At 48.3% G+C, this 21,943-nt stretch overlaps 2 protein-coding genes across 2 annotated transcripts in view; both read left to right on the plus strand.

The window, feature by feature from the left end:
• Positions 1–21,943, plus strand: part of LOC310668789 (putative helicase senataxin) — a gene marked incomplete at its 3' end in the record, with an annotated part of 486,105 nt that overhangs the window by 233,163 nt on the left and 230,999 nt on the right. The gene's annotated exons all lie outside the window — the stretch shown is intronic.
• Positions 2,042–20,802, plus strand: LOC310668762 (inositol polyphosphate 5-phosphatase OCRL-like; the record flags this gene model as incomplete). The annotated part of the gene is made up of 13 exons (XM_083422094.1): positions 2,042–2,166; positions 5,178–5,285; positions 7,122–7,284; positions 8,011–8,106; positions 8,241–8,429; positions 9,690–9,743; positions 12,720–12,829; positions 18,895–19,030; positions 19,527–19,637; positions 20,102–20,295; positions 20,386–20,389; positions 20,510–20,621; positions 20,705–20,802. The coding sequence occupies 13 exons, from the start codon at positions 2,042–2,044 to the stop codon at positions 20,800–20,802; spliced, it is 1,500 nt and encodes a 499-aa protein (XP_083278220.1).

Raw genomic sequence — 21,943 nt, forward strand, 5'->3', positions numbered from 1 at the left:
CAGACTTCGTCCTGATGTAGGCTACAGGATCTGGGAAGTCTGATCCAGCTTTGAGGTGTGGTTCCATATGGCCGTTAGTACTGTTGTGTTTCTGCCAGAGAGCCACGTGGTAAGGAAGATCTCCAAGCACGCTTCTTAGGGGGTCCTCTTTAATCCTCAGGTGTGCCCACAAAGGCATGATCCAGCACCCTCATGCCACAGCTGCCTCTGGAGTGACCCTCCCTCCGGTAAGAGGCATGCCTCACAGCTGAGTGCCTGGTTGTTTGTGTAGGGCGGAGGCTGGGAATCTTGTGGGCTCCCAGATATTGCCAGATCCAATGGCCTTCTGCCTCAGCCAGCATGGCCGACGGTCAGGGGTGATGGAATCCAACAGCATCTAGAGGGCCACACAATTCCCCATCCCTGGTCTAGTGAATTTGAGGTTCTTGATTTCTCTCCCTCTGCCCCCTTTTGCCTGGAAAAGCACTTTGGCAGATTCCTTTGGAGGATTTGGGTGTGACAAGCTGTAGCAGCGCACTGAATAAAACAACTTTGAGAAGCTGAAACACCGGGCTGTTTTTCCCCCTAATAAAAATATTCACTGTGCAGTTCACAGGCACAAAACACAATGTTGATATTGTCCAGGAAATGGGTTTTCAGTTGGAGGGCATGGGTTGCGTGAGAGCATGTTGTGCGGGATAACCAGTCTCATATAACCAACATGCTTCAGTCTAATTAGTGCATGAAGGGGTTAACATCATAGAGTAATCTGTCCTGCCATCTTAGCCATGTCTCTTCCCCTTACCTTGGGAGTGAGTTCTGATCTATTCTGGTATTCACTTCTTTAGCGTTTAATGCACTGTAGGTTTTTCCTGATTTTATGGTTTTATCTTTCTGTAAATGGCTTTGATGTTTCTTACCATCTGGTAATGTATAAATTTTATGAAATAAATAAATAATTTCGAATAAATAAATAAAAAGGAAGCTGTAAAACCACAACCTCCGAAATGAAAGCTACTGTGCCTCCAGACGGATGTTTTTGCCTGGAGGGGGGCCGTATTCTGCAATGTGCTATCGAAGCAATAATAGTGCAGCTTTCTATTATTATTTTTTAAATAATGTTTATTACTTTTCCAACAATTACATTGGAAAAAAAAAAGGAAAAGAAGAAGAAGAAGAAAGACAATACAATACAATACAATACAATACAATACAATACAATACAATACAATACAATACAATACAATACATAAGCAATTTAAAATACATCAAACACATCCAACAGTTTCAATATCTTATCTTTCATTCACTTATTTCCACGACCTCCTCACACCTCCCTTTTTGTATTCCACTTCTATTAATTGTTGCAGCAATTCCTTTCCATCTTCCTCTTTTTTCTATCCTATAATCATCTTAACACATTCTAATCTTATTTTTCCCTTTAATACTCTATTAATCTATTTATACTTAAATCCTTATAACATTTCTACTAAAGCCATATAACTTCATTCCAACATTTTTCTAACATTCATAATTTTACAATATTTCTATAAATAGTCTTTAAACTTTTTCCAATCTTCTTCCACCGACTCTTCTCCCTGATCTCGGATTCTGCCAGTCCTTTCCGCCAATTCCGTATAGTCCATCAACCTTCTTTGTATTTAAAGAAGAACTTTACTTTATCCTCTACTGATCTTATTTTTATTTTCCTTCTTTTAAAACTGAAGGATAGTCCTTGGGGAAACTTCCACCTGAAGATGATTTTATTCCTTCTCAGCAGGGCAACAATATCTCCATAGTTAGGCCTAAGATCCAAAAGATATTTCGAGACATCTTTAGAAGTTTCCACTGTTGACTGTTGTACTTCCAGGTTCTTCTGGTAATGCCAACCCAGAATTCTAAACTCTCCTTGAGCCAAGTCCAAGTCCCAAGATTCAGCAAATTCCTGTATGGGAAAATCTATCAAACTTTCCCCCTCCAATTCAAGTAGGGCTCCAATTCTCAAATTCATCTGTTTTTCTTTAAGTTCACTCTTAACAAGCGTCACCTTATGTTCATCTAGATGCCCCTGCAGGGCTGGGACTCTCTTTCTCTCCAGTTGTACAACTTCGGATTCATCCGCAACAGCTTCCTCCTTGACTTCCTCCACAGTTTGCCGTATCAGAGTAGATTCCTGTATCAGTTTCTGTATGGTTTCTGTATTAGTGTTCACCTTTTGTCCCAGACTATTTATACTTTCTGTATTTAAGTCAATTTTAATAGTTGTAGCATCAACTTTCGCATTTATCACATCTGTTTTTCTGTTTAGCTGTACCAATGAGTCATTTATCTTATTTAATACATCCACTAAGACTTCTTCTGTCGACATTCCTCTTGGTTTTGATTGTACTAATGGAAAGGCAACAACAGGAGAAGCGGAAAGGCCTGATGTTGAGCCTCTCCTGGGCCTTAATGTTTTTTCAGCAGTTGACTGATCTGTTTTTTCCTTTCCATTTCCCATAACACTTAAAAGATTCAAGGTCAGCCCCAGAGTCTCACAGTTTTTTATCTTACAGCTGGAAATTCCCTTAGCCCAGCTCTTGCAAAACAACCAGTTTCAAAGACTTCCACTAGAGGGAAGCATTTTCTTTTTATATTAGTTAATAATGTCTTCTTTTAAACAAAGTTCAAACAATCCAAAGTTAGTTTCAGTTTTCAGTTACTTTTACTCCTTTTTCAGTTACATTTACTCCTTTTTAGAAGCAGCCAAAGACAATAGAAACAATGTATCTCTCTTATTTAGGTAACGGTCAAAGAACGTTCTAAGCGCTGTCAATACGCATTCCAAAAGACGTCAGTCCTGCTAGCAGCCCGTTTCCAGGGTCAGAGCGGCGGTATTTTAACTCTCCTCACTCTCTCCTGCAGGCATACTCAGTCCACAGCTCCCCCCCCCCCTTCTCCTGCCTCCAAGGGGGGTTTAATATTCTTTACCGGTGGAAATTTATTCTTTCACAAAGGGCTTTCCAAGACTTCAGCTTGCAGCCTCATTGCTTCCGTCTATTTACAAAAGGGGGAGGCGGACTTCCTGTGTTAAACCTCCCCGTTTCAATGCCAAATTAAGTTAAACTTTTAGAAATCCAATTCTCCCGGTTCAGCTCTACTCACGGGTAATTACTTTGAAGTCAAATTGTCTTCAAGAAAAAGTCAGTGCAGAAGCAGACAATTCGAAGCACCGCGCCACTCACCCCACGTCGCTCCGGATCCCCGAAACCGGGTTTCCCCGCGAGTAGGGGAGGCGCAAAAGGTGCCCGCCGAATCCCACGTTCACAGGCTTCTCCCGCCTGTGATTTTTCACGGGTCTCCGCCTTTGCCGTGGTGGCCAGACCCAGATTCCCACGAGGCAAATTCCTCACGATCAGAGGAATTCCGCCATTACCGGAGGCTCCAACCCGGAGGCCTTCATGTGGGGAGCCTTGAGTCCTCACGTGCTCCACAGGATCAGCTTTGACCCCACCACCCAGTCTTCTGCTGCAGCAGATGAGGATGGGCATTCCTCCCCTTTCAAACATCTGGCGGAGTCACTCTTCCCCCTGGCCCAGAACAGGAGGCTCCTTCCCAACACGCAGAATGCCTTGCATGTGATCGATGGGCCTGTGGTCACTGTGACATAGGCAGGGCCGGATTTATGTATAGGCTAAGTAGGCTGAAGCCTAGGGCCTCTAGATCTAGGGGGCCTTGCCAGCCTGCCCGCTCCCCAGCGTCGCAGACAGTCTTCCCTCTCCCCAAATTGCAAACCCAAGACTTCATGCAGGGCATTTCTCCCCCATTTCAATGACATTTTGCTTCAAAGGGAAAGGTGGACTTGGAGAAGGCAAGCAAAATGCGAGGGAGATAGTGAAAGATACAGGAAATTGAATGCAGATTTCCAAAAAATAGCAAGGAGAGACAAGAGGGCCTTCTTAAACGAGCAATGCAAAGAAATAGAGAAAAACAAAATAATATTTATTAAATTTTCCACAAATACAAAAACAAAGTTGCAAAAACAAAAAAATCAAATACAACAAAGTAAAAAGAGGAAAAAAGGGGGGGAAAGCAAAAACCCAAAGATACATAAAAAACAAACACCCTCCCTCCACCCCACCAACACAAAAAGAGAACAAAAGACAAAAACATTCAAAAAGAAAAAATTTCCATTTTTCAAATTCCATCTTTCAATAACTTATTTCCTCGGCCTCCTCCCACCTCCCTTTTTGTATTCCAGTTATCAATCAGATCAGCAAATTCTTTCCATCTTTCACTGCTTACAACAGAATGGGAAGAACCAGAGATCTGTTCAAGAAAACTGGAGCTATGAAAGTAACATTTCATACAAAGAGTACCATAATAAAGGACAAAGGTGGAAAGAACCTAACAGAAGCAGAAGACGTCAAGAAGAGGTGGCAAGAATACACAGAGGAATTATACCAGAAAGATATGGATGTCTCATACAGCCCAGGTAGTGTGGTTGCTGACCTTGAGCCTAACATCCTGGAGAGCAAATTCAAATGGGCCTTAGAAAGCACTGCTAATAACAAGGCCAGTGGAAGTGATGATATTCCAGCTGAACTATTAAAATTTGTTAAAGATGATGCTGTTAAGGTGCTACACGCAATATGCCAGCAAGTTTGGAAAACTCAGCAGTGGCCAGAGGATTGGAGAAGATCAGTCTACCTCCTTTAGAGGAAAAGGCCTTGAGGGGAGGACCTGTTGCCTCCACAATCCTTCCTAAACATGCATAAGCTGAGAGGCAATTGTCCGACAAATGTGGTGCTGTGGGGAGGCAGGAACATTTTCCTGCAGTTAAGTATTTTCTAAGTTCCGGGAGGACTTCATTATTAACTGGAATACAAAAAGGGAGGTGGGAGGAGGTCGAGGAAACAAGTCATTGAAGGATGGAATCGTGAAAAATGGAAGGGTTTCTTTTTTAAATGTTTTTGTTTTTTCTCTTGTTGGTGGGGTGGAGGTGTGGTTTTTATGTACTTTTTAATTAAAAATTTTTCTATTCTTGTTTCTTTCTTTATTTTTACTGTATTTTGTCTTTTTCAAATTCTTCTGTATTTGTTAAAATTGGAATAAATATCATTAAAAAAAAAAAAAAGTATTTTCTAAGTTCCTCTCCCGAAACTTCCCCAAACGGTTCTGAAGCCTCTCTAACCTCAGAAGTCTTTTCTTCTCTCCAGAATTCTGGGATTCGAGGATGACTTCATGGAGAAGGAAAGAAACCTGCAGAATCAGCAAATGAGTGCCCGCCGGGAGCCTCCACCCCCACCGCTGCCACCAAGCAGGCTGTAAGTTGCCTTAGAGGTGTACTGGGCCCTCCCGCCTCCTTGCTTTTAAGGACTACTTGAGTTCTGTTCTCATCTCCCTGAGGCGTATCCCTGACAAGGAGAGCATGAGCAAGAAGCAACCCCAATGACCCACACTATGCGCCAGCTCTTTGTGCCTTCCACACATCCGCAGTCTGGACAGAGAGGGGGACTCATCCAGCACGTCCTCGCCAAGAGAGAGAAGGAATATGTCAACACCCAGAATTTCAGGTCAGATCATGCAAAAGTGCAAAGACCAGTGGAACCTGTATCAGAGTTGGGGCTGGAGAAAGCGACATCTACATGACAGCTTTATTGTTGGGTGCCAGGCAAAGTCTGTCCTGTTCACTCAGGCCACATGGGTGGGTACTTGAAAGTATTAGTTGTGGTGGGCAATTTTCCTTGGTGCCACATACTGAACCGTGGCTTCATAGTATGAGCAGGACGGCAGCCTCTCCTCCAGGTTTGCACACCTCTCCCCCACCCCAAGCCTATTGGGAAGCTTCCACTTGGATTTTAAATTAACCACAGTTTGGTGTGTCCAGATCCTATGGTGGTTCATTTTACCAGCTTTGTAAACCCACGATTGGACGTTGGCTTGTTTCAATGAGCCATGGTTCAAATGAAGCGGTTTGTGCAGCTTCAGACATTGTGACAAGATGCAGTTAATCCAAAACTGAAGCAAAACCTTTGGAACTCCTCCTAAAAGCTGTGCTGGAGGACAGGGAGGTGTGCCCCCCCCCCCAACACTTGGTGTGGGTCATCCTTCCTTGATAAATAAAGTTTTATCCTTCCAAATAATGTTTTTGCTTTGGTTATTTCCTCGTACTGTTAGTAGTAAGGTAAAGGTAAAGGGACCCCTGACCATTAGGTCCAGTCGTGGCTGACTCTGGGGTTGCGGCGCTCATCTTGCTTTATTGGCCGAGGGAGCGGGTGTGCAGCTTCCGGGTCATGTGGCCAGCATGACTAAACCGCTTCTGGCGAACCAGAGCAGCACACAGAGTGGTACCACCCACCGGAGTGGTACCTATGTATCTACTTGCACTTTGACGTGCTTTCGAACTGCTAGGTTGGCAGGAGCAGGAACCGAGCAACGGGAGCTCACCCCGTTGTGGGGATTCGAACCGCCAACCTTCTGATCTGCAAGTCCTAGGCTCTGTGGTTTAACCCACAGCGCCACCCGTGTCCCACTGCTAGTAGTACCCAGTGGCCATTTGTTTTTCATGTCTGCTTTTATGATATGTTTATCAGTATGTGGTCAGCAGCTTCAGATGCTACTGTTTTACAGAGGCTGTTTAGCTTGCTCTTTTTACCCCTTTACTAGACAGGCTGTATTTCTGTGCTGTTTTCAGAGTGGGGAATGCCCATTCCTTCATGGCCAGCATGGAAACACAGAAGGCTAGCCATTTAGGAGGTTTGCAAAGAGGACAAGGGTGTCACGGGGTAATCTTCTAGCAAACAAGCTTGGCACAGCAGATCTGAGAGGTGGTTTTCTGCTCCCGGAAAGCCAGCCTGGAAACCAGGTTGCCAGGTGAAGGAAGAAGGGAGAGATCAACCAACTCACTTGCCTTCAAAGAATTTCTGGTTGCCTGTGGCTACTGGGATAGTGCTTAGATATCAGGCTGGCTGACACATCTTAAAAAATACAAGGAAAAAGCTTTTTTTCTTTCATTCGCAAAGCTCCTTTGGGGCCCCGAATAGCTAAGCTGAGGAAGAAGTGGCTGGTATTACTTGTTTGTTCTTGGTCCTGATCTTGCCTGCCCTTGCACACTCCTGTTGTCTTTGCATATTTAACCAGCACGTCTGTTCCGATTGGAGTCCTATTCCTGCAGTTCCACATCCTTCTCTTTGGCACTTGGGCATTCGGTTCCAGGAGCTGGACCTGAGCACAGAGGCTTTCTTCTACTTGGACTCGACAAAGGAGCAAGAGTGGCTGACAGCTGTGGAAAAGGCTTTGCGTTCCAAATCCAAGTACAAGAAAGTAAGTCCAACCCCACCCATTTCTTCAGCAGCCTGACAGCTGTCAGGAGCTGGAGTGAGGAGGAGGAGGAGGAGGAGGAGGAGGAGGAGGTCAGCAAGAAAAAACACCTGGTGTCAGTGGTGTTTTATTCAAAAGAAGCCAACATTCTTTATTCAAAGAAACCCAAACCGTGCAGGCCTCCTGGTCACAGAAACCTTTCCCAACAGGTCTTGCCCCAGTGAGGTAGTTGTGAAGGCTGAAGGTTGCTACCCTCCCACCACTCTCTGAAGTCTCCTCCTCCCCCTGGTCCTTCCCAAGGAACCTGAGACTCTGACACCTTGCCTGTCTTTGCTCCCTCCTCTTAATTTCTCTGTGTTCTGGGAGACCAGCAGGGAGGGGAGCTGATCGCAGCAGGATGGGGAGACCCCCTGGCTTCTTCAGCCGCCGCCTGATCTCTGCCTCTTGACCCCCGCCTCCAGCCTCCACTTCTGCCTCGGATTCTGGGCTGCTGTTTGCCACAGAATCTTCCTGCCCTCCTGCCTCTTCAGTTTCCAACACCTCCTCTTGCTCACAGTCTGCTCCCTCTTCTCCCTCGGACGACCCCCCACCAGTTCCCTGGCTCTGAGCCTTCTTCCCTTGGGGGGTCCCCAGTTGGTGCCCCCTGCCACTCCTATCTGCATCCAGCCGGCCCAGGACAGCAAGCAATGAACAGAGCTGGTAGACATCCCAGTACCTTGCATCTTCTAGGTGCAGCTGGTGCTCATCTTTGTCAGGAAGGACCAGCTCAGCCGCATCAAGGAAGTGATGAGGGAGACAGTGGGCACAGGCATCATGGGGAAGATGGTGAGTAGACCCTGACAGTGGAATTCCCTACGTCTATCTTTCTGTCTGTCTATCTCTTTTTCTAATCTCTGCCAACCAGTTTCCCCCTCTTTCCTGCTTGCTCACTAACAGCCATCTTTGCTCCGCCCCTGCAGGGTAAGAAGGGGTGTGTGGCCGTGAGGCTTGTCTGCAACAATACCAGCTTCTGCGTTGTCAATTCCCACCTTGCTGCCCACGTGGAAGACTTTGAGCGCCGAAACCAGGATTACAAGGATATCTGTGCCCAGATGAGCTTCCTGCCCCCTGGCCAGGGTCTGCCGCAGCTGACAATCATGAAAATGAGTGCGTTTCGAGGGCTTGGAGGGAGAGAGCCTTGGCTGATGTAACTTGTTGGTCTCCGCTATCTGGAGAAGCAAATTGAGTCACGTTTCTGTAACTTTCCTGCCTGTGTGTAGCTCAGGATAGGCAGCATAGTGCTCTCCAAGTGTTGAAAGACCAAAATTCCCATAATCGCTAAGAATTGGCCTTGCTGACTGGGGCTCATGAGAGTTCCACTTCAGCAACACCAGGAGGGTGCAGTGTCGGCGATCCTTGCTGCTGCAGCTGCACCACTAAGGTTTCTACTAGAGCAGCCAGAAGTGCCCAGCACTGTAGGCTCCTGCTTCATTCAGGGCAGGCAGATACTAAACATCTGTGGAAGCAAGTGCTGGGCTTCATTCATTAATTTCTGTTTATTGTGGGGATTTCTTCCCCAGAGTGGCTTATTTAAAATAATAATCAGAAATGCACCTCAAGATAATTTAAAGCATATAAACAGTACCTTAATAGCAGCGGATCTAAAGAGAGCAACATAAACCGAGTGGCAGAGATGTATTAGATTAGATTATAGCAAATGTGGGCAACTTCTCCAGTGATCGGGGTGGGAGTTGCAGTTTGTTAAGGGCAGTAACACGAAAGCAGAGCGGCCATTTTGCATGGAGAAGGTTCCAGGCTCAGTCACCAGTGTGTGCAGATCGGGCTGGGCATGATCTCTGCCTGAAAGCTGCTGCCAGTCCATGTAGTCCGTCCTGAGCTTGATGGGTCAATGGTCTGCCTCAATATAAGGTAGCTTCCTATGTTCCTGTGTACTACAGCAGGGTTTGGAGGGCCACAAGCGCCCTGCCCATGAATTCAAGAACCAGGGGAAATTCTAAAAGTCTTTGCTGAAAGGACATCAAAGCAGGGGCCAGGTGAACCTCTTTGGGAGATTATTCTGAAAGGTCGGGTGCCATGACTGAAAAGGCCCTGCCATGCTTGAAAGAGCAGGAGTTCCCTGGGAAAGGGATTCTAGTCAGTGGAGAGGCAGTGCAAACAGAAGTGGGCCTTCTTCTGGTACCCTTTTCCCAAACCTTGAAACACTTGAAAGGCCAAATGGGATGCTCTGAATTGGGCCTGGAAGCAGTTCAAGAGCCAGTCTAGTTCACAGAGCACTAGCCTAATATGATCATACTGCCCAATCCTAGCTATCAGTCTTACTAGATATTGCAGGAAGTGGCAGCAGGCTGCCCCCCACCCCCCGACCCCGTGAGCTAGCCTGTAGCTGTGGTTGCTTTGCTTTTTTCCAGCATTGTCATCTGATCACTAAAAATGAGCTTCAGAGACTTCTGACCTACGACCAGGTGAGAGACATCTTTGTGTTATATGTGGTGGTTTAGGATATTGCCCTGTTTATTTCCTTTGTCTGGGATACCCCATCCTAGGCTAGAGAAACCACTTTCAGGCAGTTAGGAGCAAAGAACATAGGATGACTGCAACTTCTACAAATGCTTTTTAAGGTTGCAGGTTTGTGCAACCTTAATTAGAAGCAAGTCCCAATTAAGTTGGAGGGTTGCCTTGGAATAAGTAGGACTGCTCTGCAATTTCCCAGTTAGAGGGCTTTCCTAGCTCAGCACACGCTCCCGATGTTGTTGGACTCCCATCAGCCCCAGCATAGCTGCTGTCCAGCAATATCTAAAGGTCTAAGGTTTCCTGCTCTAGGTTTTGCATCTGTCTGGAAAATCTGCGTTGCTCACATGTTCTTATCAGCAGAGACTTCCATTAAGTCCAATTAAATTGCTGGTGCTTTTTGTTTTACATTTCTCTCTCCAAGGTTTGTGTGTTCATCATGCTTTTTGTGTTGAAACAGAGGCCTGATTGCTGCACCTTATGGTGGATTTAAACTCTGTGAGCATAGTCATGCCTTAGCCCTTTGAGAAGGATGCTGTAAGGAAGGCAAGGGGGGGCAGCCTCAGACTTCCAACATATGCAAAACCATCATAAAACATTAAAAACTTCCCTAAAGGTCGTATAGTTACTTATCTCCTTGACATCTGACGGGAGGGTGTCCCACAGGGCAGGTGCCACTACTCAGAAGGCCCTCTGCCTGGTTCCTTGTAACTTCGCTTCTCACAGTGAGGAAACCACCAGAAGGCCCTCGGTGCTGGATCCTGATGCCTGGGCTGAACAATGGGGATGGAGACACTCTTTCAGAGCTGAGGCCATTTAGGGCTTTAAAGGCTGGCACCAACACTCAGAATTGTGCTCAGAAACGTCCTGGGAGCCAACGTAGGATGCAAAAGGATGGTTTTGCAGTTGCTCATAGTGTCAGGGGTGTATTCTGGTGGTTGTTAACAGTTTGTATGGATTATTGGTACATATAACATTGTCTATTGGAGGTATGGCTAACCTGTGGTCTGCCAGATGTTACTGAGCTGCAGTTCCTGTTGGCTCCAGCCATCATGGCCAGTAATCAGTGATGATGGGAATTGTAGTTCTGCAGCATTGTGAGGGCCACGTGTCTGCTACTCCTGAGTTAGAGGATTTTCCTGTCGTGTGATGCAGCAAAGTACCGTATTTTTTGCTTTATAAGACTCACTTTTTCCTCCTAAAAAGTAAGGGGAAATGTGTGTGCGTCTTATGGAGCGAATGCAGGCTGCGCAGCTATCCCAGAAGCCAGAACAGCAAGAGGGATCACTGCTTTCGATGCGCAGCGATCCCTCTTGCTGTTCTGGCTTCTGGGATTCAGAATATTTTTTTTCTTGTTTTCCTCCGCCAAAAACTAGGTGCGTCTTGTGGTCTGGTGCATCTTATAGAGCGAAAAATACGGTAATTTAAGATGACATGGGGCAAAAATGCACAAGCGTCCTGTACCTTTAATAATTGTGTATAAGATAGGATTTCAGCAGGTATACCCCTTTTTTTGCACTTGGCTAACCTACTAGTAGGGACGGGGGTGGCGCTGTGGGTTAAACCACAGAGCCTAGGGCTTGACGATCAGAAGGTCGGCGGTTCGAATCCCCTTGACGGGGTGAGCTCCCGTTGCTCGGTCCGTGCTCCTGCCCACCTAGCAGTTCAGAAGCACGTCCAAGTGCAAGTAGATAAATAGGTATCGTTCCGGCGGGAAGGTAAACGCCGTTTCTGTGTGCTGCTCTGGTTCACCAGAAGCGGCTTAGTCATGCTGGCCACATGACCCGGAAGCTGTACGCCGGCTCCCTCGGCCAATAAAGCGAGATGAGCGCCGCAACCCCAGAGTCAGTCACTACTGGACCTAATGCTCAGGGGTCCCTTTACCTTTAACCTACTAGTACTTCATCTTGGTCTTCCAGCACAATGTTGTTGTTTAGCCATTTAGTCGTGTCCGACTCTTCGTGACCCCATGGACCAGAGCACGCCAGGCACTCCTGTCTTCCACTGCCTCCCACAGTTTGGTCAAACTCATGCTGGTAGCTTCGAGAACAGTGTCCAACCATCTTGTCCTCTGTCGCCCCTTCTCCTTGTGCCCTCAATCTTTCCCAACATCAGGGTCTTTTCCAGGGAGTCTTCTCTTCTCATGAGGTGGCCAAAGTATTGGAGCCTCAGCTTCATGATCTGTCCTTCCAGTGAGCACTCAGGGCTGATTTCCTTAAGAATGGATCGGTTTGATCTTCTTGCAGTCCATGGGACTCTCAAGAGTCTCCTCCAGCACCATAATTCAAAAGCGTCAATTCTTCGGCGATCAGCCTTCTTTATGGTCCAGCTCTCACTTCCATACATCACTACCGGGAAAACCATGGCTTTTACTATACGGACCTTTGTTGGCAAGGTGATGTCTCTACTTTTTAAGATGCTGTCTAGGTTTGGCATTGCTTTTCTCCCAAGAAGCAGGCGTCTTTTCATTTCGTGGCTGCTGTCACCATCTGCAGTGATCATGGAGCCCAAGAAAGTAAAATCTCTCACTGCCTCCATTTCTTCCCCTCCTATTTGCCAGGAGGTGATGGGACCAGTGGCCATGATCTTCGTTTTTTTGATGTTGAGCTTCAGACCATATTTTGCGCTCTCCTCTTTCACCCTCAATAGAAGGTTCTTTAATTCCTCCTCACTTTCTGCCATCAAGGTTGTGTCATCTGCATATCTGAGGTTGTTGATATTTCTTCCGGCAATCTTAATTCCAGCTAGGGATTCATCCAGCCCAGCCTTTCGCATGATGAATTCTGCATATAAGTTAAATAAGCAGGGAAACAATATACAGCCTTGTCGTACTCCTTTCCAGCACAATAGTGGCTGTTAATAGACTCCATTGTCAGGCAACAGGGGATCTTTTGCTTCTCTGCTGATAAGCGATTTCTTTTTACCTTTAGCTAAACATTCAGCATACCCAAAAGACAGCTTTTGCTGATTTCACAGAGGGAGAGATCAAGTTCATCCCGACGTACAAATTCGACTCTAAAACAGATCGTTGGGACTCCAGGTAAACGCCAGCTTGATAGTTGAGCCTTTGTAAGTAAGTCCTCTCAATCATTCTTCTGCAAGGCTTGTTTGTTTTTCCTAGTCTGCTGAGATGCTAGTAGTGTCCTGCCTTTCCATCCTCCTGAGCAGGCTAGTAAAAAATATATTTTAGACATGGCTTTCTGCTAAGCCAGCTGTTGGAGGAGGGCTAGAGTTGAGGGCTGGACGGACTTCCTTTCCTCTGCAGCCAGAATGGACACCAAGCCACGGAGGAAGAGAGAGATCCAGCTCTCCTTCACCTGCTCACTTTGCTTGCATGGAATTCCGGGTTGCCAAAGGCCACTGGGCGAGTTGTGAACAACAACAACAATTTATTTATTACGGCCATAGGCCCATACAAGAAAAAACATAAATAACAACTTGTGCACGTGAGGAAAAAAGAAAAAAAGAAAGGAAAAAAAAATAGGGAAAGGAACAAAAAAAGAAAAAAACAGCCGCTAAAACACCACTATAACAATAAAATACTATAAGATAGAATGGCATCCTATGCCTTAATTAGCTTGTAGTGCTCCTTGGCGTCGCTTTTGGGTAAGGACCGCGACCAGGAACCTAGCCACTTTCAGGGTCGTATGGGTATCCTTATCCTGCAAGATTTGGGCAAGGTGGAATGTTGGAGGGGTACCCGCTAGTTTCTGTATGATTGATCCCAGCAGATTTGCTCGTAACACATTGAACAAGGGGCAAGAAAACATAATGTGCTGGAGCGACTCCGGCGTCACCTTATCACATTCGCACATGGCGGGGACTTGGCCCTTTGAGAATCTATGTCTCAGGACATTGGAGGGAAAAACGTTAAACCTCGCTTTGGTGAAGGCCAGTCTATGGGCAACAGTCGAAAGGGAGGAGAGGTATGATGGGACGCAGTAAGTTAAAGTGATACCAATGCTCTGGGGCGAACAAACACCTCCCCCCAGCATACAATTTCGCTGTAAGTCGATGTCATCCAGTCTTTGGCGGATCAGTCTTTGAGCTGTGATTTGATCTAATTTTAGGGAATCTGCGGGAGAGATTCCATAACTCAAGAGTTTGGCATGAATTCTACTAGACCAAAGGCTAGAGAATTCATCTCGCCATAGGCATTGGATAAGGTAATGGTTTGGTAATCTATGCCACAGTGATAACCAGTAATTGAAGACTTGCTTCCACAGACAAGTTTCTAAGGATGCGATCTTCAGTTCTAGTCGCATGGCTGCGTTGCTTACGCACAGGGGAAGCATTAGGAGCCGGCGTAGGAATTGGTTTTGCAGAGTCTCAAGGGGAGCAAGATCAGTCAACACGGCCCAGAGCGGGGCAGCATAAGCGAGCACAGCCACCACTTTTGCCTTGAACACCTTTAGGGCCGAGGGAACATGCAATGCTCCATCCGAAAAGAAAAATCGGAGGAGCGCGTATGACAGAGTTTTGGCCTTATTAAGTAGGTGTTGTATATGAGCTTTCCACCCCAGATTGTATTGAAAAATAACTCCTAGGTATTGGAATTTTAGGACTTGCTCTATTTTTGCTCCGCCAAGCTTCCATTTATATAATCTCCGGCTTCTGGAGAAAATCAGAATCTTGGATTTGACATAGTTGATGGTTAATTGGTTGAGTTGACAATACGTGGCAAAGATCTTCAGAGCTCTGGTTAGTCCAACACGTGTAAAAGATAGGAGTACTGCGTCGTCCGCATATAAAAGGAGTGGGCAACGATAGTCCGCTAGTCTAGGCGCGTGTGTACTTGGAGATGAATTAACTAGGGGTGCTCGCATGTCGCTGATGAATAGGTTGAATAGGCAGGGAGCCAATATACAACCTTGGCGCACTCCCTTGTTTATTGGTATCGGGTTTGTGAGGTCGCCCGCAGGAGTGAGTCTCACTCTGGCAAGGGTACCTTCGTGGAGTTGACTTATAAGCCATAAGAGTCTTCTATCAATGCCCTGTTTCGCAAGTTTCTCCCAAAGAATATTTCTAGGCACGCTGTCGAAGGCTGCCTTTAGATCTAAAAAGGCCGCACAGAGGTAGCCCCGCGGAGGGGAGGAGTACTTCCGTGCCAGGTGATAGAGCACTATCGCATGATCGGTTGTAGAGCGTTTAATTCTGAACCCTGCTTGTTCATGGCCAATCTGATTAGTCTCATCTACCCAACGCAATAGTTTAGTCAGCAAGAAGCTGGCATAAATTTTCCCTATAATCGAAAGGAGGCTGATGTTACGGTAATTTTCCGGCTCCGTTGGAGAACCTTTTTTATGGATTGGTACTATAATGGCCTCCTTCCATATTTTGGGGATGTGACCAGAGGCGTTGATTGCGTTGAAGGTTTTGGCCAAGATGCCAGCCCACCATTTTGGGTGTAGTTTGATGGCTTCGGCAGGGATCAGATCGGGCCCTGGGGCTTTGCCCGGTTTCAGCTGGGCTATTAGCTTGACTATTTCGTCAGGATCGGTGGGAGGCCAAATGGGTAGATGGGTAAACAGGTGCATCAGATGGTCGGAGGGGGCATCTGCTTGTGAGAAACATTTCTTCAGGAACAATTCCCATGTCGGTGCAGGGATGACTGCCCTTGGGTATATCCTCACCCTTCTATTAATCAAGGACCAGAATTCCCTGGATCTGTGTGGTTTTGAAGCAGCAATCAGGGCCTGCCAACGATTATGTTGCCACTCGCGTTTGGCAATTTTTTGCGTGCGTTTATAAACTTGCTTGGCTTGTGCGTAGCTAGCTGGCAGAGTAGGTGCATCGGAGGTCTTATATACATTATATATAGCACGAAGGCGCTGTCTTGCTTGTTTACACTGAGAATTATACCAGGGGGCACCGTGAGTATACTCGTTACGATTTAAATTTTTGGGTGGTAGCCTGAAGAAGGACGTAAGAACAGTCGTATGATGGTGGAAGCGATTCAACACTAAGCTATGCTCGTCTGGGGCAGAGCCTATGTTGGGATGAGGCCCAAGGATTTCTTTTTGAAAGAATTCCTGATACCTTTGAGCCTGGGTCTCCGACCATTTGATTCCTCTTATTTGGAAGGATTCGTTGGTTACCATCTGGGTCGTGTGTCTATCAGCCTCTGGCTGCCAGTTCAGGGAAAACTTGGCTACCAGGGGGAGATGATCACTAGATTGTACATTCTCAATCTTAAAGGTGGAAATACACTTAAGTAAATCCCTGGAGACCAACAGGTAATCGAGGACGCTGTTTGACTTAACGCTCAGGTGAGTGAAATCCCCTGGGATATCAGGGAGACAAGCGCCATTTAAGGGGGCCAGATTTAAACGGATGGCCATTTGATATAGGAGCACTCCAGCCTCATTTACTCTGTGGTCTTTAGAGGTTCTCCTCATGATGTGTTCCAGATCATAATTATCAAGATTTGGGGTAACCCACCATTTGGCTTTGGTCAGCGAATCCCAGTTTGCTGCTGTGCGGGCATTAAAATCGCCACCTATTATGGCCGGGGTGTTGGGAAACTTAACATAACATGAGAGCAAATGATCTTCCAGCGAGTCCCATTTAGAGCCCAGTTCAAGAGAGGAACCCCCAGGAGGCAAATAAACATTTGTAACTAGGAGTGAGATCTTTTCCCCCGCTATCAGCCCGGTAAGGGCGTAAGGGGGTAAGGCCTGTACTAGAGAAAATTTAGAATGAAGGTTGAGAGAGATGCCTATTATTAGGCCCCCTTTAGGGCGGCCTCCTTTCAGGGAGGGACAGGCTGGGAGTTCTAGAAGCTCAAAACCATTTAGGACAATTTTCTCTACTTCCCACGATTCTTGGAACAAGATGATATGAAATGGGTTAATAAACTCCAGGAATTCTGGATCAAGTTTTTTTCCCCTCCAGCCCGCAATGTTCCAGCTCAGGACTGATAGGGGGGAGTTCCTGTTGAGTCCGATTCGCTGTCATTTCGGGGAGGAATGTGAGACCTTTGGGGGCAGGGCAGGCCCCACAAAGAAATCAGTTATTTTACTTTGCATAGGCACCTGCTGAAGGGTCCTGGTCTTGAAGTTGGTATTGAGGTATTCTGACTGAGGTGACAGAACGGGTCTCCCGTTAGCTAACCCAAGGGCGGACACTTCAGTGGGGAACACCACGGGGTTAGCTGAGACTGCCCCACCACGAGGTCTAAAGGTCGCCGATGAAACCATTTGGTTTATATGTCCGGCCGGATCTTCAGTCAAATCCGCGCCATTTTTTGATGTAGATGGAACACTCCCCTGGCCAGCTGCCAGCAAAGGTGCTGGGGATGCTCGGCGTGCAGGTACCGTTTGTATGACGGGTCTATGCCGCTCAGGGGAATATGAAGACTCCAGTTCCGGCATTGATGGATTAGATGGTAAGGAATTGTTTTGGTGGGAGGCACTCTGAGTTACACTCTTCGGCGGAGGGCTCTTGGAGGGCGAATCAAAATTTATCAAGAGTTGGGATGAGCGGCCAACTTGTGTGGCAAAACTTGAGTCTGCCAAGCATCGGTGGGATTTACCCACAAGTGGGGGAGGTATGGGTTTAGGAGCTGGGCTGAGGTATGGAAGACTTCCTGCTTCCTTAAAGCACGACTCCGAAAAGCTGGCAAGGTTATCCTGAGAAGTGGACAGGACTTTTCCGTTCTTCTGGACGTGTATGAGCTGATGATTAAGTACTTCTAGTCTATCAATTATTTCTTGTTGTTCCCTCGGTGGAAGGTCGCCAAAGGTGGCTAAAAGCTCTCTTTCCTCCGGTGGGGTCAGAGAGTTACTTGCGCCAGTGGGATCCTTTAAGGCTCGTGGGGACATGGAATAAGTCCAGTTTCGAGATGGATGGATATCCTCCGGAATAGGAGGCACGATGTCCCGAGGTGTTCCCAACCTCTCCGACCGGGTCCGCTCCGTGTCGTAACCGGCAAGTAGGAGGGGATGGATCATGCTATCCATAAAAACTCTTGTTGGGATGATATCGTACCTAGCCAAGAGTGATTTCTGCCTGATGATAGCTGAGGGGATCCTTGGAGAGTTGTGAAATGCAAGGCTGTGATATGTTGTCTTCCTCAGGCCATACCTGCTCTGGAAATGTTTTGGCTCCTTTTCCACAAGCAGCCTTTCCCCCACATTTGTCCTGATAACCAGCATCCTCTGTTTCGTGGCGTGTATAAGCAGAGAATCCTGTCTGTGTCAAGGAAGTCTGGGAATTAGACTTGGTGCTCTCTCAAGATGAGTCTGCCAGGGCATGAGAACATGAGAGCAGCCCTGCTGGATCAGGCCATTGGTCCATCTGGCCCAGCATCCTGTTCTCACATTGGCCAATGAGATGCAACAGCACGCTCCCCTCCTCCAAGCCATGCTGCTTCTCTTGGTGGAGTATGTTCTGTGGCCATTATGGCTAGTAGCCATTGAGCCTCACCATCCATGATTTGGCATATTCTTGTGGTTCTTGACAACTGTCAGAAGCCACCTAGGCCTGCCAGTTTAATTGCTCTTGCTGTGGTAATGGGGAAATCAAAAGGACAGGCGGAACTTGTAGTGACGAAGCCGGAAAACGGCAGGCTCCTTTGGGCAGCATTTCAGGTGCCAAAAAGGGTCTTTTGGATCACTGAAAAAATAGTGTCTGAACAAGAATAACGGGGCCCATTGCTTTTGGGAAGGATCATCATTTGGTGGTGTGCCATATGCTTTGTATGCAGAGTCTCAAGTTGAAACTCTATGGCACCTCCACCTGAAAAAGGATTGGGCCACAGAGAGCTGCTGCCAGCCAGAGTAGACTTAATTAATTAATTGTGGGGTTGGAAGGGATCACGAGGGTCATCTAGTCCAACCCCCTGCAATGTTGGAATCAAAACTGGGGTAGGTCAGAAATTCATTCTGACCTGGTAGAAGGCAGCTTTTGATTTCCTAACAACTCTCTCCATGAGGCAAAATGCCTGCACACCTGCAAGGTCCGCCCCTTCAGAAGTTGGACTCCCAAGCCCCATCATCTCCAGCTGTTGACCGTGGTCAAGATCACAGGCCGTGTGTGGAGCCAAAGTTTGACTGTGTGAGCCTTGTGTGTTGCCTCAGCCAGTCCAACAGTGTCTCCTTGCAGTGGGAAGTGCCGTGTGCCAGCATGGTGTGAGCCAATCCTCTGGAGAGGAGGCAGCGTGAATCAGCTCAGCTACCGAAGCCACATGGAATTGAAAAGGAGCGACCACAAGCCCGTCAGCTCCCTCTTCCTCACAGGGGTAACACCTGCCCTGGCCATGGCTATCGTCTAATCATGGTTTTTAGTTGCCTGCTATGTGGCACCTCCTCGAATCTGGGCAGGCCCTGACGAACAACCAGGCCCCTTTCCACTCAGCTCCTCCTTGGCCAATGACTTCCGGTGCAAGGAGTGGGCAGCTTTTGGCTCTGTTAAACCCCTAGGCTTCCATTCTCCACTGTTCTGAGTACGCGCTGCTCCTGCAGGCATGGCAGACCACATGGGCTGAACTGTATACCTTAACCGTTGGCTCCATTCATGCAATGGAGCTTCTGTGGTACTTGGCTTGGAGCATTTGGCTTCAGCCCATTGGCTCTGGAAGTCACAGCCGCTGCCATCCTGGGGAAGCTCTCAGAGTTACAGTACTTGCCTCTTTCAGGGCTGGGAACAGGGGGGTGCATCAGGCCTTTCTGCTCTTAACTCATGCCCCCCCCTTTCAGTCCATAGCCCCAACAAATGTGCTCTGCCCCCCCCCATAGGTGAAGGTTGTGGATGACCGACGGTACCGGAAAGTGTTTGAGGATATTGTTCAGTTGATGGACAGGATGGAGAATGAATTCCTTCCCTCTCTGGAGGGAGGTAAAGACGAATAGGATCCTCTCCAACCCCTTAAAGAGGGTTTGCTGCAAAAAGACCAGGGGGGAAAGAAGCCCTTGGCCCATCTAGCTCAGTCTTGAGCGGTTCCCCAGGATTTCCGGGGGATCTCTCCCAGCCCTACTTGGAGATGCTGGGGATAGAACCTGGGACCTTTGCATGCAAGGCAGATGCCCTTCCACTGAGCGGCAGCCTCTTCCTCGCAGGCAAAGACTCCAGGGGTAGCCAGCGTGGTGCCCTCCAGATGCTGGACTACAACTCCCATCATCCCCAGCCAACATGGCCAGTGGCAAGTGCAGCAATATCTGGAGAGCCCCACATGGACCTGTTGCATGTGCAGTCCCCTAAATGAGAGCCCGGGGCCAAGAACAAACTTCCCCCTGGAGCACGTTTTCTTGCCTCTGCTGAAGGCAAGCACTCTCTTTCCTCACCCCCCCCCCCCCCGCCTTTTGCTCTGCAGTTTCCATTTGAGAATGTGAAGTTCCGGCAGCTGCAGAAGGAGAAGTTCCAGATCACAAACAACGGGCAGGTCACCCTCCACTTCTCCTTTATCCCCAAGCTCAGTGACAGCCAGTATTGGAAGCCATGGCTTTGCGCTGAGCCCTGCGAGGGATACTTGGAGCCCAGTGCGTCTCTCTCTGGAATCAGAGAACTGTAGAGTTGGAAAGGGACCCCAAGGGTCATCTAGGGAAGGCCTTCCTTTTCTCCTCCTCTTCCCAACCCTCCTCCCTCAAACCTTGGGAGTTTGGTAGAGCAGGGGAGGCTTAACATTTGTGGGCTACACTGGCCCATGCTCAAGCCTCCAAGGGCCACACGTCAAAGCAAAGCTCTGCATTGAAACTCCAAACCGCCCCTCCCTGTCTTGCAGGTGATCTGCCAGTTGCCGTGGTCGCACCAGAACGTGTTCCGCTTCGTGGTGGCTTTCCTGCGGGAGCTGCTGAAATACTCTGAGAGCAACAACGTCAGTGGCAACATGCTAGGTAAGGCCTGCCTGTCCTGGCTGGGAGCTGGCCTTCCTCCTGCTCCCGCCTCCTCTCATGCAAATGTTTTCGCTTCCCTGCAGCCACCCTCTTCGCCAGCCTCCTGCTACGGCCTCTGCCCATCGGCTTCCTGCTGGGCTTCCTGCTGGGGGCGGATGACTGCTCAAGGTGCCAAGCGTGACTGGAGACGAAGTGGGGAGGGAAGAGGCAAGGCCCAGCCTCTGTTCTCTGGTGCCTGCCCTTCCCCTTGTGCCATCTTGCCATGTGCCAGCTCCCTTCCCTGTGCTTCGCCCTTTCCACCTTTTCCTCTTGACTCCTGACACGGTTGCACACTTGGCTTTCCACATGGTTCCAGGGCATTGGCAGCAGGTTCAGGGCGCTTGGGGAGGGACCCTGTTGGAGGACAGTCATTCCCCTGCCCATCCTACTACCACCACTGCTGCTCTCAGTCCCTGCGCAGTAGTCCACGCTCTCCCCTTCTGCTGCAGCTGAGCATGTGCTACTCTTGGTGGGTACCAGGCATAAGGATTCCTGGCCTGTCCTGGGATTGCAGGACCTCTTTCTCTGTCCCCTCAGCCTTGATGCTCATCAAGAAGGGGCAGGGCAGCCACTGTGGCCCACGTACGCCTTAGCCTGCTCTCTATAGTTCAGCTATCTGTCCCCATTCTGCCAAGTAGAGTTCTAGGGTGTTCACTCTTCATGAAACACTAAGCACTGCTGTCAGGGGTTCAGGAGCAGAGGCACAGGAAAGGGAGGAAATAGAGAGCGAGGGGGAGGAGTCCGAAGGAAATGTTAGTGATGACAGCGGTCCGAGGTCTCTGAGTCTTTCCAGCGAATCGGAAGATTCACAGAAAGGGGCCCCCATGGTCAGGGCAAGGGGGGTGCCGAGGGGGACATCCCAGGAAGAAGGGGCCAGGGGGGACTCAGAGAGCAGCAGTTGGAAATCAGGACCAGCGTGCACACCAGAGTGCAGCAGGGGGGAGGAGTCCCAGACATCGGGATCAGGCGGCGCACTGGCAGCGGGAGAACATGAGGCAGGATTGACCACGCCTCCGTCGGGGAGCGAGGAAACGGTCAAGAGGAAGGTTGAAGGCTGGGCGCGCGCGCCAAGTTCAAATGTACAGGAGGGCGGCACAGTCGGCAGCCCGGATAGGGAGCCAGGTCCCAAAGCCCGCCGGAAAGAGCGGGAGGAGTCAGGGGGGTCATCGTCAGCCTCAGAAGAGTCCAGGAAGGAAGGGACCCCGGGGGGTAACAGGACCCAGAGGAGAAAGGAGAGACGGAAGAGGTGGAGTAAGGCTAGAGTCTTAAACTGGTGTACAGGG

The sequence above is a fragment of the Podarcis tiliguerta genome (genome assembly GCF_965153285.1).
Source record: "Podarcis tiliguerta genome assembly, chromosome: W".
Classification (NCBI taxonomy): Eukaryota; Metazoa; Chordata; class Lepidosauria; order Squamata; family Lacertidae; genus Podarcis; species Podarcis tiliguerta.